This window comes from Hylaeus anthracinus, unplaced genomic scaffold (assembly GCF_026225885.1).
Source record: "Hylaeus anthracinus isolate JK02 unplaced genomic scaffold, UHH_iyHylAnth1.0_haploid 11997, whole genome shotgun sequence".
Lineage (NCBI taxonomy): Eukaryota > Metazoa > Arthropoda > Insecta > Hymenoptera > Colletidae > Hylaeus > Hylaeus anthracinus.
In genome coordinates this window covers 6889976-6909567 of record NW_026534344.1, presented here as the reverse complement: position 1 = coordinate 6909567, position 19592 = coordinate 6889976, and the positions used below count along the sequence as shown (strand labels likewise).

At 40.0% G+C, this 19592-nt stretch overlaps 1 protein-coding gene across 3 annotated transcripts in view; it reads right to left on the bottom strand.

Annotated features, from left to right (window-relative positions):
• Positions 1-19592, bottom strand: part of LOC128889306 (uncharacterized) — a 314808-nt gene that overhangs the window by 23345 nt on the left and 271871 nt on the right. For all 3 annotated transcript variants that reach the window (XM_054146841.1, XM_054146842.1, XM_054146840.1), the window contains exon 3: positions 762-981. In XM_054146841.1, coding sequence (XP_054002816.1) covers positions 762-981 — 220 coding nt within the window. The remainder of the gene's footprint in view (positions 1-761; positions 982-19592) is intronic.

Sequence of the window (19592 nt, the reverse complement as noted above, 5' to 3'; positions counted from 1 at the left end):
ACTGGGAAGAATATGTCTTCTATTTATACCGCTTTGATCCTCCTGCTTGTCGTTTTACGGCCACTGGAAGCCGCATTATTCGCGACTCTGCGAATCATCGATTACCCGATTTCGAGAAAGGGTTTTCGAAAAACTTTCAGTATTTTCCTGTTATTGTGTTCAAGTGTCGAAGGTGGTTGCATACCTTAGACACAATTTTTTGTTATACTTCTATTTTATTGGAGTATGTTAGAGTTCTATCAATTGGATTTATGTCAGTAAAGTACCAAACGACATTATAGTCGTAGCCATGTTTGATACAATTACAAATTTAGGGCCAGACTGTAAATCAGCAATTTACTGAACCTCACATTTCATTTCATTTCTTCTACAATATATTATGTTATTTCGAATATGGACCCGATTTTATTACGGTATTTGAAGTTGTTAAAAAGAAAAATAACCCTCAACCTATGTCACCTATACAACAATGCTATTTTGCCATAATAACGTTCAATGTAAGGACAGTAGTTTTAATTGCTTTTGAACAGTAGAAAAAATAAGCAGTCATATTTTCAATACAAAAATTGATATTTTCGTTCAAGAAAAGAAGTGTCCATTTGTATAAAGTGGTGTTGGTGCACCATTTGTCATGTATGATCTAAAGCAACGACAGTTCTGAACCAGTGACGTCCGGTAAGTATTAAACGAAAATTCACATGAAATCATCGGTCACGAAACTAACGAAAAAGTGAAACTTACGCGCAAGGTCGCGATCTTACCTTTCCTGGCCTTGTCCGGCGAGGTGGGCGAGTCTGCGTTCACGTGAATCGCGGCTGCAGGCGGGCCAGAGGATAAAGTCGACGAGGAGACCGCCGGTGTACAGGATGCAACAGGACTGCTAGCCGCCGTTATTGGCAGCAAAAGTTTCCTCTTATGGTTGCAAAGCTTGGTCATCTCCCGCGTCTTGCCCTGATCCGGGCTCCAAGGTCGTGTCGCAACCTGAAACAAGAACAGAGACCACTCATTACTCGTCGAGCGAATCTGGCCTGAAGAGGATTCGAATCGAAGTGTCTGGGAATTGGAGACGGGCAAAGTTTTATTACGTAACAGATTACCGGTCGGAAAGATGTATAGTAATTGATTCATGATGTTTGTTCGATGGTACAGTTATTCAGAAGGGGTAGGTTTAGGAGAGGATTGTTCAAATTCGACTATTTTCGAGGGTTACTCAGTTCTACTATTTGTAACTACCCTTGTAATGTTGAAGTGTTCTTTAACAATTTAAACACTATTTTTATAAAAAAAAAAGTAATTCATATTGGTGTCACTCTATAAAATTGTCCATTTTCTCACATTATAAAGTATGCAAAAAACTGTACTCGGAATTTTCTATGATTCTCCAAAGTGACGAAAGTAAAAAAGAAATATGTCGATGATCGAGATAATTTCCCTTATTTAAATTAAATTAAATTTATTCGTACTACTTCTTTGTCTATATTTACCATAACATCATTCCCACATTAATAATGTCTCGGTTTCGTGGTATCAGTTCGTAAATAACGGATTCGAGCGAAAGAAGCGTCGTAAAAGGCCGCTCTTGTACTTTCAGAGTACCATGTATGAAGTTTACGAGGAAATAGCCTTCTGCCATTTGTTCGAGCGATCACGGCACATGCCCCGAGACACAGACAATAGAGATCGACCATACGGCTGCGGACATTGAAATAAAGAGACGGAATCACGTGATGAAACAAGTATTCCGTTTGCGACCTACTTTCCTGGCACGAAACGAACACGGTCCGCGGTTCTTTCGTGCGTGTCAGTTGCAGTAAAGTAACGCCGGTGCATTATGCATCGAACGCTTAAATTCCGTTTATTGGAACAATTTCCCGAACGCTTCGATAATTAACCAATTACGAGTGATTGCATTCACCCACACGCCTCGCTTTATACACAAATAATTCCATTTGCGCAAACAGCTTCACATTCAACCACGAAAATTGGACATTAACTATTAGTAAATAGTCGACGATGAGATTTATTCTTTCACCAAATTCTTGCATGATGAACCATACAGAAAGGAAAAGAGGAAGTCACTGCCCTGTTCATGTTTCATAACGATGGTAAAGTTCAATATTGCAGTATCTACTTCGCACAGAATGATCAATTCCACTTCCCCATTCGAATATTTCTCTTACCGCACTGTCAGGCATCCGCAACTCAAACCTCTTTAACTAGCAAGCTTCTATAAATCAAAGCTCTATTAATTCCCCTCCTAATAACTCGGAAAAAAAGAATCAGCAATTAACTAGAAGCCGCAGAGTGCATCCATTTAGCCTCCTCTACTCGTATCCGCGTGGATAGCCCTCTGCAACTGGAAATATTTTTCATCCTCCTTCAACGTCAACCAACCGAGGTCTGACCGTGCGTTTCAAAGGCACAGTGCGCAGGGACGTTTTAAAAAGTTGCATTACCAGCGCGTCGCGAAAACAGGCCGACAAAAACGCGCGAGGATTGGAAATTAACGACGCCCACGTACGATGAACGCTAAAAATGACGAACCGCCGGCTCGGTATGAGACTGTCCCCGGCCCGTCGTCTTATTTACGGTGGTCGGTAATGGCACTGTGTACGCAGCCGTAAATTGCCGCGGAACGTCTCACGGACTGACACGTAACACGGTGAAGTCCTGGACGGCCATTACCGAGCATCGGCCCGCGGCCTTCCAACTTGGACACGTTTTAACTGTGCACACTGGCATCGCGCATCGATCATGAGATTCATGAGCATCGCCGTTCGAGGTCTTCTCATTCCTCTCTTTCTGAATTCCCTCCCTCTTTTGCCCTCGTTCCTTGGCCAGTGGCGTCGCTAGGTTCAGTGCCACTCAGTACTGTTAACACTAGGTTTATAGAGGAAGTCTCATCAGCAGAATCAGGATCTTTATGGAAAATAAAATCTTTGCAAACGAACCTACGAACATTCAACCTGAAGAGGAATTTATTTTGCTCTGCAGATATTATAATATGAACTTTACTTTCAATATCTTTTTATATTCTTGCAAATTTTTGTTATCGAAGCAATGCTTTCATGAGCGAAGTCAAATTATTAGAACGGATTAGAAGGCTTAGACAGAAATAAATATGGATAAATGCTTGTCTCTTTGTATAGATAATTGTCCGCAACTCAGAGCTCAATGACCATTTTCACTGAATCAGAACTTTCCTTTCTCGTAGAACGAAAAATATCTCCCATAAATTAATTATGTATTGGGTTGTCCGGAAAGTTCGTGCCTATTTTTAAGAAAAAATCAAAGGCATATTTGAATTTTTACGCATATTTATTCAATTATATATGTACCATTTTGTTCCACAACCTTTCCACCTTTTAAGGAATGTACACATTTTATTTGTTTTCAGCCATTCCGATATATTCAGACCTGTATCGCCTACTAAAAATCGACATGGACTTTCCAGACAGCCCAATATTAGTAATTATTGCGAATAATGAAACGCGAAGGCAGAGAATGAATTTCCACGTCCAATGAAATTGACAAAAGTCCTTCTAACGTACAGGACATCATTTGGAAGGTATCACTCGTGCTCCCCATACATAGCGACGCCATTGGCTGTGGGGCCCTTTTCGGCGTTCCGATGCACTTTCGCGCGACGCTGGCGTTCGCCAATTATGGCGAGACAACCGCGGCGAAATCTCGCTGCAGCGAAACGGGCAGATTATCTGGAGTTTTCGTTCAGCCCGAAGGTGGTCCTGGGCTTTCCGAAACGCTTACGTAACGAGCGTCGCTCGAAGGTACGCGACGAGCGTTTTGTTCGCCGGATTGCGAGATCCTTACGGTGCGCCTTTATTGGCGGTTTCTTTGTGGAGGTAATGATACAACGAAACGAGGGAATAAACCGGGCGAGGGAGGCAGGGATTTGCATAACCTGTCCGATTGTGGGTCGATAACACCGAACCGGTCCACCAAGGTATTGATATTTTGACGCGAGCGCGTCGGTTAATATTCACGACCCTACGGTCGTCTAATCGAGAGAAACGTGTCTTTGGTTGGCTACTGTGTTTCAATGTACAATAAAGTTCTGTCAGAAGGAACTGCTTGTCAGAGAAGTTCGCGAGCTAGTAAATCCAGCTTACGATCGATCGCAACGATACACGATCGGATGTCTGACTGCGGCTTAACGTTGTATGACTGTTTCGATCGAACCGATTGAATAACGACACGTCGCGCATAGCAAAATGATATCGATATGCACTGGACCAATCATGGGGAACGTGCGGCTCGAAGCCAGCACTGACCTTTCGGGATGTTCGATGAAGCATTTTAGCATATTTAATTTTTTAAATTGATAACAAAGTGATTTAATTCTTTGTTTGACTTTTGTCATATACGTTCATCGTTTCAGTTTCATAAATGATTTATTATGATTCACCCTGGGGCACAGTTTAGAAAGCACTGCAAGAGATATAATAAACTCAAGAAAAAAACTAATTAACAAGTACTCGATTGACCAACACTTTATCTGAACGAATCTATATCATCTATATTATTTCCTTCGGCAACGTCTGTATCTTATTTCAAAAATGCAAAGCTTCGCGATGAAGATATTACGAGAACTTTATAGAAGTCCCACACTGTAAAGTAACGCAGCTCGTATCGAAAATAAGATAAAAATCTTGAACACAATCTTCCTCTAGATAGGTAGTCGCCTTCATTAAAATTTTCAAGGAAGCCCGATACAACGCGCAGCACCTGTCAAAAAGTGAAGAATAGTTATAATTATCTTAATCTGATCAATGTCGGGTACAAAAGCCTTCCCCGAGGTTGTTTGCGATAATAATTCGATAAAGCGGTATCTGCGTCGTCATCATGAATTCCAAGCTGTTCAAAGATTCTACATGAATAGTTTAACAGACGAATTCATAATTTCATCAGTTTCAAAATAATTGCAACATCAAGGTGGAAGTGACACATGCCGATGGTTACAAAAATGGCTTATGTGATTTTCATATTATTATAACATAGATTGATGACGTTACAAGATAAATCAACAAAATTTATGAGAAATATTCATGAATAACGTATTCATGTTTAAATTATGAAATTGTGTACCACTTATGAATGCTGTAATTTAAACATATTTCAAAGTATTTATAAAAATAATGATTTAATCCTTTGTCCTATATAAATAACAAAATAACTATAACATTTCCATTAAACTATACGTGTGCTTATGTTTTGTCAATAAAATTTCAAGTTTGTAAAAGAAGTAGTATAATTTCATGGTGAACACGGTACTTCAATTTCATGGTACTCGACTACTAACGTGCAGCTTAATTACTTGGAGTGCAAAGACGTTTTAAATTACTGATCACTATAATTAAATTACGCTTCAAGACGTATAAAAATGTCATCATTTAAATACTTTCCTCCATTAAACATTACCAACGTTACTTAAAAAGACACGAATTACGCGATATGCTTCAATTCATAGAAATTCTAAATTCTCGATAAATTCAATTTAAACTCTGAATGATCATTGAGAAAAAATGTCGAGAAGTCAGAAACACTGGATCAACTCGTGCAGCACCCCTCGTGTATCCCGTTTGGTCGCAGAAGGCTATCGAGAATAAAATCTCTTAATTATTCCATTCCGAACAATCATCGGCGATCAGACCCGTCGATGAACCGCGAAGGAACATGTCGTAGCGTACATCGGAACACTGGCAGGTTAATTAAGAACGACCTGAATACGACGTCGAGATTGTACGTATTCGCAGCAGCCGGCCTTGGCGTCGAGAGCCGACGAGTCGGCGTATAATGACGTATGCCGGCGGTTAACTCAATCAGAACGTGTTCCCTCCGACCGGTCTATTATTCATTCTCCTTCTGGCGAGCCGCTCATCAGCGATGATCACCTTAAACGTTGTTCTTGTCCACTTATGCGACACGCCGCGCTACGATATTGAATAAAATTGCACCGCGATCGGTCCGTTTGCACTCTTTCTCGTTTCTTTCGAAATCGTGTCGTGCAAACCGTCGACGTCGCTGGGAATTATTACGGACGGCTCCGTACCGATCCACACAAACCGCGGACGCTGAAATTTATGGGTCTACCCGGTTAAGTCTGCGATCCGAGGGACAAATTTATTTGCCACGCTGAAAATATTGGTGGCGGCCAAACGGCATTGTAAAATTAATACCGTGGTATAGAAAGAAGTTTTGCTTCTGTATATGCGCAGTCTCTCGCGTTGCAGAGATCTTTCAGGATCTAACTGCGTCGCCGTTAAAAACCGTGTACCATTCTCTGAAAAATGTATGTATTTCAAAGTTTCATTTTCACTTCAAATAAAAATAGGAAAGAAATATTACTCTAACGTTTCCTCGTGTAACTTTTTTTCTAAACTACAAAAAGTAACCTAAGCAAATCGATTAACGTAATTGCTTACGAATATTTATTCATTCACTCGATCTCAAAGTAGAAGTTTTCACAACATGCACTAGTGCAAAACAGATTTTTAATATTTAACCGTGGGGGAGTTCCTTTAATTTAATAAATTTAATAAAATTCCTTTGCGCCTCGCCGGCTACTCCTTTTGTCCCATTCGATTATTAGTATTCGAATTTTTTTAATTAACTTCGATTCCAATCACGCGTCGACGAATATGAAAAACATCAAAGCGCGAGAAGCCGAGGTCGAAAGTATTTCAGTGGCGGCCACGATTAAAGTTCAATGAACACGAGGTCGGACAGCAAAGCCAGTACAATCTCGCTCGAACGACCGTCTCGATAATCTCAAACGCAGAGTCGATATAGCGCATCGTTTTCCACAGAATTATTCCTCGTCGACTTTTGCCGCCGGTATAATCACACCAACCGATGGAAGCCGTGGTTTAATCCTTTCTTCCATCCAACTAGATCAGAGGTTCCAAACATTATTATTTAAAATATTATTTGAATATTATTTGAATATTATTTAAAAATTTTTTACAAGTCTGATTTTACTCGTTATTTATTGTATGAATAAAATATTCCTGATCTCTTTATTTGTTTGATTTCATTTGTTATTTAGTATACTTTTTCTTTTATTATCAGAAAATTGACACCTGGCTCTTGGAGCCATAAATCCATCTTCCGTGGATGCAACTGACAGGTCCATTAAATTTTATGTTAATTACAGGCAGACAAATCCGAATATAAAAAAAATTGCCATCGTAAATTGTTTGGATCTTGTCTCGTCGATACGTTAAACATATGTCAACGCGGACGTGGTTCTATTTGGCGTCGATCGAGGTTCTCCCTTTTTATTTCGCCACTGTAAATCATTTTACAACGGATGAAACGATTCGAGTTTGACCAGGTTTTGTTCCCCCGTATCGTAATATTCTCCGACCGATACCGAGCTGTGCTCGTTAAAATTAAATTTATGTCGCCCCGAAAATGTCCCGCGTTTGCGTTGCTATACACTTGCACCGTATAATTATGTATTCGGTGAAACGTACTTAAGTGCATTATCGTGTTTCGGCAGTAAAATAACGCACTTAATGTACTCTCCATAACGATTGCGGTATTATTAGTCTCCCACTTTGGTCCGTTCTCGTTTTCGTTTATTAAACGCTGGAAATTTAAACTCGAGAAGGACATAACATAGGAGAAATTTATGCATCTACAGTACACCAGGTAATCATGGAAATGTATGTTACATAAAATGTAATTTGAAATAATAGCAAATTAGGAACATTGTTTAGAATAGTGAGGTATCAGTGATTCATAAATTTTGTCATCAAATATAAAATGTCATTGAAACTCGATTTAGCCACTCACTTACAACCATATTAATTGACAGCCATCCCCGTAAACACTGAAAGCAATCAACAAATAAAAACTCATTCGCCCAACACCATACACCAAAGATACACCGTTCGAATCGCTAACCCTAATTACCCCAGTCCCCGGATTATTGCAGGACTCCACGGCTCCTATTTCCCGCAATAACAGAGGCTCTACTGTGCCATTTACACGCCTGAAATCGGTAACAGGTTACCAGCGCGAAGTCGCGGCAGAAACGATTAATAACGTTACGTCAATTAACGCTCGCAGAGCCGTCATGAAATTAAAGAAGCCCGTTTTACATGATAATTCGAACGCGTTTGCATTTCAAACGCGAGTATGCAACGCCCACCTTTCGTTTCGACGTTGCGTCGAACGCTTTATGCACTTTCGTGCATATCGTTCAGAGCCGAGGCAGGAGGGGGAGGGTCCTTTTTTCCCGTCGCCGTCGCTGGCCGGAATTAATGTAACGAGACCATTAGTCCGCGATTTTACGACTTTAATTGTGACAGCCGATCAGAGCGAGAATCCGCGTCGCAAATTGGACCGTGCGGGTACAATGGCGCGCGGAGGAGGACGAGGAACGGGGTGGCAGCGTGTCGCGTATCGTACGTGCACGTCGGCTCTGCAGCCAATTAAACCCGTGTATGCTCGATTGCAAAGAACGTTTCGACGGGTCGCATGTTGATTGAGTGTTCGCCGTGCCGATTGTTTTTAGAGTTCCGTGAGGATCGAACGAGACTTCGCATTACGTAACACTCCGGCCAGCGATTCAATTGCACACCGCCGTGGGAAATTTCGCATGCGACTCCTGGTGGTGTCCCTCTGCGAAAATAGCCGCCGATATTTACCCACGCGACCGAACTTTTGTGTGGAAACAGCACCTTAATGCCTACGCGAGCCTCGGCGAGCTTGAAGGAACCTTGATGATGCACAGGACGCTTGGAATGTTATTCGTAATTTTTCTGACTATATACATTTCACAATCATGAATATATTATCTAATATTGTAAATTTCAGCCACTGTAGATGTAAGTTAAAGTTTTAACCTCTTGAGAGACGAATTACCTTATGATAAATAAAAATTCACACATGGTCACGACGTAACGAAATATAACCTAATCACACACGATTCTGAAAACGACTCTTACTTTCATATTCGTCAATGTAAATATAGTATTCTGTACAGCTGTAAATATGCGCCAGAAATTAAGTCAGATCTGACTCCAAGATTACATTACATTCTGAACATTTGTAAATATACGTCAGTAATTAAATTAGATCCGACTCCGAGATTACATTATATTCTGTACAGTTGTAAATATACGTCAGTAATTAAATTAGATCTGACTGCAAGATTGCGTTAGCTACATTCGAGTTTCGATCGTAAATCTCTCGCGGCGTTAATTTATCGTGTGAAAATCAACAAAATATTCGTTCGTGAACAGCAATTATTAGCAAGTAAATCAGAAGTTTAAACGTGACCGAATTTATTTAAAATATGTAGTACGTTTAGATTTATGAAAGCCCTTGAGCGACACTAGGTAATAGACAAGCGAGTCACGCCGTTGCTGCGCAAGGTAGATGCGCAGTAGGCTATTCCTGGACATTCTAAAAGAAATCTTCACTGTCTCATTTACAGAAGTAAACAAAAGTATCTCGTGATGCATTTAATCGCATTGTTTCCTTTACCACTGTCTATATAAATATTAAACAAATCCATGTTTCATAATTTCGTCGATTCTTTGATTCTAAGCAATCTTTCAAGAGAACATCATACAACATTTTCCTACTACAATTTCTTGATTATATACAATTTAAATCTACGCACGTTATTATTGAGTTCCTCTCAGAATTGGGTACCAACGCCGTTAACAACCGAATTAAACAAACAAATTGGCCCCGTCGAGGACTGTAAGCAATCCGATTGCGTTTTTTCCGGTTGCTCGAGCAACGACTATTTGCATCCAGCGGGAAGGCTATCAATAAGAGCTACCAAGCCCGTTTCAATGATACAATCACAATCGACGACGATAAATAATCGTCCCCGCCGAAAGGAATTACGACTAACGAGCCGCTGGCAACCAGCTCACCCACAACTTATTATACCAATTATCGAGCCATAAGTAACCGTCCGTAACAGTCAGTCCCACGTTTCACGTTCGTGTACACCAACGGATCAGCGTCTCGTCGATACGTATCCCGGGCTGATTGACCGGCGAGAACCTTTTGCACGGCCCTCACCGATCCTCGCGGCGTGCAATTAATTTTGCCAACTGCCCAAATTGCGCCCGCTAACGAATAACATAAATATCGCGCGCGGGACGAGCGCGAAACTCTTAAGACCGTTGGCTGTTCAGCTCGTTAATTATCCGCCTTCGAGCTGGTTGCGAATCGTACAGTCGAGACACGGATGTACTAGCGATGGGATTGACGCGATTATGCATCGAGCATAACTGAACAATTCGGGATGGTGCGGATGTGTAATCGTGGGCTCATTTAGAGGCAATTTTAACGAGTAAGCGAAAGTGAGTGACACCAGGAAATAAATTTTTAAAAATTGAATGTTTCACTGTGATCTTAATTAAACGTTGTTTTGTTATGTATATTATGAATTTTTAATTAATTTTGTCACTTTTGTATACATACGTTTATTTCTATTTCGTTTTCAAAGTTCCTTGTAGCATTTTTACGTAGTGTTACAATATCTAAAGATCCACTTGGTGATATTTAAATATAAATACTTTCACGAAGTATCAAAAATGTTTCAGTATTTTCTCAGAAGTATCAAACGAGTATCATTGTTTATTATCTACACGTTCGATCCCACTCGATACCAGATTGCAATTTACGGACTGGCATCGATAAGTACCGATTCGGTATCATTCCCATCGCTAGAACGAGAGCCCATCGGCGAAACGCGTGCGTGTGCGTGCTCGATACGAAGAGAGAATCGCGGGAATTGCGAGGAGGAACCATAATTCAGAAGTCACCGCGTGGGCGATGTAATTTTATCCCCGTCGCAGAAGGGCCAACATGCGACGAGGCGGAAAGAAGGCAGAACTGCGAAAAAGGTGTCACAATATTTTCCCAAAGACGTTCGAGTCGCGTGCGCTAACGATGCGAATTTAAATCGGTCGAAACTAGCGCACTGTGCCGACCGTGGCAACTGACACTGTGCGCGGTACTGGTTTACGAACTTTTTCCATCGTTTTAATCAGATAAAGGTAGCTAGTATGCATAAATAAATATAAGAAAACTAAATCTACAACGCAAACATTTAATTACGTTATTCGATTAACTGAATTGGAGTCACCTTCGAATCTACAAGTCGAAACTCTTATCTTCGTGGTTTAGGCTTGTTTGTTTGATTTGTATTTCGATAGTCTTACATTTATTAATTTAAGAATTTCATCTGTGAACTGATGAGCGTTCGATTAAGACCTCGATTTTTATTTCATTTTTAATTAATTAGTTGTGTAGAATTAATTAATTAGTGTAGAATATATATATTCAATTTAAAGATAGGTGCCTCTCTAGGTTATAAAATCGAAGGAACAGGCAAATTAGCCACGGGTAATATTGTACATCAATAATCATTAATTAACTATCAATTACTGTTGATCGCAGGTGAATAGATTAGGTAATATTATTTAAACGCTGATCCCTCGTACTTTTAAAGTGGTTTGGTATGCGTTTACTAATCGTGGTTTTAACGATGGCGCTTTGATTGATGATCAATCGTTGATTATTACTGTTTAGCGATGTGTGTTATTTTATTACCTATTTTACGAGCATTTTTATTTCGTTGCGGAGTTTTATGGATACTTGATGGCTAGGGTATCGTTCTCAAAAGTATCCATATTAATTAACATTTTATGGCGGAACGTGGCATTCTCACTTCTGATGTTCGCTTCTATCCTAAACGATTTCGAATTTCTAATTTATGAAGCTTATATGTATAATACGAGTCTAGTATATATTATGCCACATTATGTGCAATGTGCAGTGCTTATTAGTCGTGATGATTTCATCTGGAACGAGAGCGCGAGAGCGAATCGGCGGGAGAGAACGACGAAAGGAGAAAAAAAGAAATAAAAGTAAAGGCGAGACGTGACATAATATTTTACGATTCCCATTTATAATCTCGGTAATGTCCCGCTCAGTATGCAGTGCGTATTCACCCCGGTGTAGAACAGGGGATGCAGTCGCCATGTGACCAAACCGTCCCTTTTCTCTTTTTCCTCTTCGTCTTCGCGACATTAATTTTCGTACCTGGAATTTATCGCGACGCCTCGGTTCTTTCCTTCTTCGACCGACGTGCGTACCTTGCAAATTGAGACTTTAAACGTCGATCCTCAAGCACGATTTTTTAAACCCTCGCCAAATTGTACCATTTAGTTTGACTTACGTTTCTCGAGAATAATGTATGTTAAAGAGTTATTTCAGGAAGTTTTGTTTTGGAAACAGGAACGGTGCACAGGGCAGAAAAAGAATTTAATTGACAGAAATATATATATTAGAAAATCTATATATTTGATAAAAAAAATAATATAGATATGATATATTAAAAATATGCAATAAGAAAAGTCACGTTTTTAATCTTTTCTTTCAATTCACAAGCATCAATTGCAATTGCTTCAATAATACGTACTCCAAAACGAAATTCTAATGTACAATATGGAGTAATAGATTTTGGTAGTTTACATTTTTACGTACTGAAGAAGATCTGGTGGACCAGGGGTTGAATTATATATTATTCTAAATAATAATTTTTGTACCGAGCACCTGTGTTTTGAATATATCCTTTCACGTCGTAACCATCAATTACAATTTCATTAGTAGTACGTTACAACGTAATTCCGATGTACATTATAAAGTAATAGTAGTCTACTGCAATTTAAAAACACTTGTCGTTTGAATGATAGAGTTTCCCATAAAATCGCCCGGGGAAAAGAAATGGCTCCTTAATAGGTTCGTTTCGCGGCGTTTCCCCGAGGCTCGTTTGTAAAACCGAGCAAAGAAGAGCGGTTTCCCGTGGATTCAATAAAAGAAGGCTGAGCCGAGGCGGTGTTCACTTTCATGACGTTATCGAACGCCTGGTCTCAGCTAACCCCCTTTCCACCAGAAAAAAGATCGTAACGATAATACGGACCGTAAGTCATGCACGGCCAGGGAAAATGGCAGTATCCTCCCTCCATCCTCCCCCGTTCGCCTCCCTGAAACGTTCAACGAACCCGAAGAAACGACCGCGATTGTCCCTCGAAAGAGATTGTCCTCCGCTACCTTATCCCGAATTCGAATGGGAATCGCGATTCCGCCGCTAGATTAACTTTCTGCGGATTAATTTCGCCGAATGCATTCCGCGAAGCCAATTTGTCTGCGGTAGTTTGCCAATTGAGGGCTAAGGGAATCGATAATAATAACTTCCGTCCAGTTTCACTTTTCCACCGGGGGAAAAGTCGTTTCTTTGAACCGACGATCGATGGTTAACCCTTCGTGGCTTTTGCGTCTCTGATCCTGGCGGTGAGCGAATTTTGCCTTGGGAAATATTTTAGCAAGAATATAGTTAGTGCCAGTACGAGGAAAATAATAGAGGCAGAAAAAAATATATTAAAAAAGGGTCGTGAAAATGATACATATAGGAAAATCATATATATTTTACTTATATTTTTTTTTTATTTATCTAATTTTCTGTTTATGATTCTTTCTGTATTTAGTATTTTTATTTTTATATTCTCGTAGATTTTATGTGCATATACATGTATGGATGCAGCTCACGAGTTCAATTGAAATCACGTAGTGAGATTAAGAGAAATGATAATAACTATTAACACTATTGGTTTTTCGAATAATGCTCTTAATTTTTATGGAATATCCTAAATATTCTACGATTCGAGGATCAATTGTGAACCTAATTTTAAAATGAAACGTAATAAATAAACATTGGAAAAATATTAATGAAAGTACTTATGAAAATCTCTCTTATGATTCTCTTTACTCACATAAATAATAAAAATAACTTTAATTATTCTATTTACTTTTAGCTGCAGAGTCACCCCCATGATTAGCCCTGTTACATACTAAACAGAAATTAATTGTACTTATTCGATATCTGTAATTTAAACAAATAATTATAACATTCACATACCATATAGTGTACAGAAGGCTCGAAGAAATTAAAGTCGGGAGTGGTCGCATATTCGCGTTCGGTTATAGAAGTTTCCGCGAGACGTTCCTGAAAATTTATGGCGCGGATCGTCAATGAAAATGTAAATGGACAGCCAGTTTCCAAGGCGAGACGCGTCGCGATAAATCGTCGAGTGTTTTTGAGCATGATAGAATCGAACTTGCGAGTGATTCACTCTCCTCCGGCCCCTTATTTCGAGCCGCTTTGGCACCAAGGAATAATGTATCCCGGTTGAAACTGCAGCCCGTTTCGCGTCACGGCCGATCTGATCTGGCTGAACGCCCGCATTTTATGGACACTTTTGCAACTCGCTGCGGCTAGAATGTTGCATTGATTTACGATAAATGTCACGGGAAAATCAATTTCTAGGGGAACCGTGGTGCCGATCTTCGCCCCTCAAGTGCGCTGTTTCGTCGACAAATTCCGCTGATAGCTTGCATTCTTGTCGAGAAGGTAAGAAACTTCGACTTTAACGAACATCGGTTCGGATGAATGCTGTACAACTTCGAGAGAAATACAATTCGAATAAAAATTGAATGGAAAAATGGTTATCACCTTTGTAGGATCCATGATATAAATTGTAGATCAATTGCAAATTTTGTTAGTCATTCAGAGCATGCGATTTGAATTGACAAGAAGAAGATGTAATAATTTGATGTTATCGTGTTCAGTGAATCTGTTATTTATAATTATTATGGAAACAAATACTTGATTTCAGTGTGAAAAATGTTGAAATTTAATGCACAATAAGAGTTACTCGTTAATTATATAAATATTAACAATTGAAAAATAGTTCTGTAAAGATGGGAATTGCTGCAGATACAGTGGTATAATGACTCACTCGTTGCATCGTGAAATAACTGGGATAACTGATATCAAATATGTCAAGAGATCGAAAAGGTGCTTAAAGAGAAACGTTTTTCAAGCTCGACCAAAGCTGTAATTTTATATAACGAGTTAAAATGTTCCACAATTGATTGTACGTTATACCGGTACAGATTGTCTAGAGTAAGTATGTTGATTCTAAATCCAGGACTGGTAGACTGAAATAGAAACGGACAAATAGAACTTAGTATCGATTTAGTTCGCGCACAATGTTGGGAAGTATAGAATCTACGCCGTGGGTGTTACTGACGTAAGTCTAACGAGCCCAATGGATATTTCAGAACTGCGTCATAGAAAGAAAGAGAGTTGCTTTGTCAGTAGTGATGCTTCATTGGTAATAGGCTTTACTTGTTTGGAAGAAATAATTTACAACTACTGACTATCACCTTTTACAGGTGAAATATTTACAATTGTGAAATAAAATCCATTTTCTAATATGGGATAAATTTCAATCATTTCGTAATCTTTAGTAGATTATTATTATCAAATTCAAAAACCAATAACTGGAAGAATGTAATAAACAACACTAACAAGATTAAGAATTGGTCACACAATTCATATTAAAAATCGCAACCGTATTATTTTTTGACAAAAATTTTCTAAATAATAAATTGAAAAACTCAACAAATTATCGACATTTGGATCTATTCCAAAGTGGAGGACTGAATCTTAAGCTTCATTAGTTTCGTGGTAGATCCGCCCCTGTATCAACCAACAGCAACGGCCCCTCGTCTCGAACCTTGTTCTCGTGTCACGCATCGTACATGCAGCCGCATGCATTTTTATTGCACAATGAATACCAGGCGTGCCCCGTTAGGAGGCGAACGTCGGCAAATTGCAACCCTGGTGTCGGCAATTTATTTGAAGGGATTGCTCGGTGCAACGCTGCCGCATTAATTTTCAGAAACGATCGGCAAAACACACGTCTCGATCGTGGTAATTCCACACCGCTGCGACAATAGCCGCCGCGGTGTGTTATGCTCGGTTTTATCATTCGCATTACGTTGTCGGCGCGTAAACCATATTGAGCCGGTTGCAGCTCCGGCGGTGAGCCACGCATTATCATTCGGCCATTATCGATTACGCTGTCTTTCTGTTCGACGTAGACTATGGCCGGGGCCGCTCATTCTGCAAGCGGTGGGAACAGAAACGCGACGTCGACGAGTTGGAGGATTTTAAATTTATGCAATCGCTCCTATGCAAAGAGCTATGCCACCTTGGCCGCGTCGACGCGGACGATACTTTCACGAAGTTTTTATATGGACACTGTACGTCCGATAGAAAGAAATTCTTTTTTTTTTTTTTTTTTTCTATGAATAGTACATGTAAGAAGGTATCAAAAATATTTGCTATGTTACAATTTTTATGTGACTGATAGAATTAATTGATTTGTGCAGTGAATGCGGCCATTACAAAAGGACTCCATACCTTAGCAAGGAATTTCACTTTTCGATGTCGTTAATGATGCAAATAACAACGCTATCGGTAGCAAAAATAGTGTTATCAGCGTAGCAAAGGTAGTTTGGCAACATAACACTCCGCGCACCGTTGAAACTCCGTTTCGCGGACAGTGCCGCTAAACAGCTCTATAAAAAGCCCTGGAAGAGATCCCACGCTAACCTTCTGGCCTAACGATCACGAACTCGCGGCAGCCACCACTCACACACGCAGAATTACTGGCAACGAGATACACGCATAGTTACTGGAAGATTTAATCGTCGACCATCGGCTCGGAATACTTACATAATTGCTGGCGTCCCGTAACCGGTATGGACTCACGTGCGTTGGTTTACGAGGATTTATGTTTTTGCCGCGTACCCAACTATCCTCGTCCTCCTCTATCACGTCTCTGTCTCTTTCCGTATGGCTGCCTCCGTTCAACGCTGCGTTTTCCTTCGTCTATCTACGGGCGTGATTAGATGCCAGCACGGAAGCGACATACACGTCGGTAATTGATTTTAGATTTAATTTAATTAAGCGCCGATGCGCGCCGGCTTTCAACGCATTTGCTTGGCTTTTAGCGTCTGAAACGGTGAACGCTCGTTGCAAGTCTCATTGCGTCCGACTCGATGGAATCCGTAATCGCGTCGGGATGTCATAAAACTGTTTACGGAGCACCGATGGCGTCGCTAAGGGGTGCAGAGGAATACTGACCGCGCTGGGGATGCCACGGAGAGGAGTGAACTTCTTCTGGTGTGGTACTTTTAATGTGAATTATGGTATATACATATGTATCTGTTGTTTTATTGATTCTAAATTTTTGTGATGCTTTGGTGATGATTTAGACAAAATGAAATATTAAAATATACACATGCTGATTTCAATGGCAACTTTAAGATTGATCAAGTAAATTTGTCTAAATTAAATGACGGGTTTGATCTTTCCAAAGAAGAAAGAAAGAAAGAAAGAGTACTTACACTTAGCTTTAAATCCAGTAAAATTAGAAAAATGTAAACGCGAAAGTTAAGAAAAAATACAAGACTACATGAACAAGTAAAACACGGGAAAAAAATAATAACCTGTTCTGTCTCGTGAGAGTGAGGCACCAGTAGCTAATCAAACAATTTTATCATCCCACTAAAAAACCGCTTAAATTGCTGTTTCATCCGTAAAAAGTTAAACGCAATTTATCGCGTCGCGTAGAATAATGCGATCGATTATAATTCACTCCAACAGTACTCTCGAAGTCGACAAGAAACTCCATTATTACTATGAATCATGACTAGGAGAAACATGCATCCTGTATTCAATTAAACTTAAAATCAATTACCGATCCGCGCGCAACTTCCGAGGATCGTTCAATCGGTCAAAAGCGACGAGCAAGAACGGTCAAGAATGGAACGGGCTTGCGGCCCGAAAGCAAAAACGTAAATCCTTCGTATAAACCAGCACACGTGACTCTATAGTATAGAGTCTATACGGTTACGGGATGCCAGCAATTGTGTAACTATTCCGCGCCAATGCTCGACGATTAAATCTTCCAGCAACTATGCGAATCAGCGCACATATTTCTGCGCGTACCGGGTGCTCTGCGATTTCGTCACCGTTAAATCTAATACCTGCTCGAGGAACCTTTTAAGCTTGGACGGCCACGTGACGATTCGTGGATTCCTTAGAAGTTTACTGCGGATTTTATCCATTTAAGCAAAAAATCTGACAGTCTATCGACGCATTAAAAAGTTGGACCGCTGAGAGTCGACTTTCTAGGTACACCACTGAACGATCTGGCACGACGAAAAAGCAGTAGTCGCGTTTGTCGCGATCCACCATCCTGAAAGTGGCCTTGAGCGGCCAATTAAGTTCGATCCTGCTATAATAACTGGAAGCATCCTTTCCGTCCGCGTTCGCAACACGGAGAAATACACCAACCATCGGGCATGGTTTATTTATCGACGATTTAATCGATTCCGGATAAAAAGGTCCACCCTTGGAGGGGCCGCTGGTTGGCAAGAAATCCGCTGCCACCCTGCGCGGTCGAAAAACCGGTATTAGTTACTGGTGAACAGATAAAATCGTCTTTCGTTCTGACTTCGGACGAAACTGCGGACGCCGCGAGTATGGACGAGTTTTTCTGCGAGTTATGGCAGCCGAGGCGGCACAGGCATTTGTAGGTTCGAGACCAGCGAACTACCTCGTAGCGATCGAAAGTGGTCGCAAGAAGTCGCCGCGAGCCGAGACACGCCGAAATAGACTTTTTTCAGCGTGCTTTGGGGGATCAAGAAAAGTTTCACTATGAATCTTGCAATCGGTAAATGTGTGTCCTTTTTTTCAGTTTTAGTATCGTCGATCAGGGTTGTACATTGTTAACATATTACGTACTGAATTTTAATTATTATTAGGTTACATTTTTCTACATGAAAATCACCCATCTTTTGAACAAATATCATTCATTAATTCACTTTATTAATTATAAATAGATTATTTCGAATTTCGTTATCCCATTATAATTTGTATCACATTGCAGAAATATGCATCGTACAAATGAATGTACTAAGTCTACATTAACCAATGTTCAGATAACATTTCATTCTGCTTTGATTACAATCTCGCGTTCCCTTAATTACGGTAATTATACTCCCCTATTGATTTTCCCAACTGCACAGCACCAATTATTTCAAACTGATAATTCCAGAATTCAATGAACAGAATAGTTTCAAACCTCGTAATTGTTGAAACCGCACCTATTTGGAAATGTCCAAAAGCCGAAATTATTCCAACCTGTGGCTATCCTCGATAATTCGGCGAAACTATAAAGATTCAAAATTCGAGACAAAAATGGGAAACTCTCGAAGCAGCAAGGAATTAACAAAATTATTTAGTCAAATTTTGCTGGAATCAAAAAATTTACTCTAGGTACGAAAATTGTTGCTACGCTGCTGGCTACATTCTTCATGGTTAAGAGTATTTGGATTATCACTTATTCCGATCTCTACAGATTTTGTTTAATAGAAAAAAAACTTCAATACCTTGAATTACAATCGATACATCGAATAAGAGTTAATTTAATTAAACGGATAGATCGTTTCAATGACCAATGGCCCTATCAATGGGTTGGTACCCACTGTTCCACAGTACCTATTCGAGTAAATAGGAAATAATGCGAGCAACACGAGCGAAACCCAAGGTATTAGACCGACGTTTCCGGTTCCGCGGCACGAGTGGGATCGTTCCAAGATCAATTTACCCCGACGTC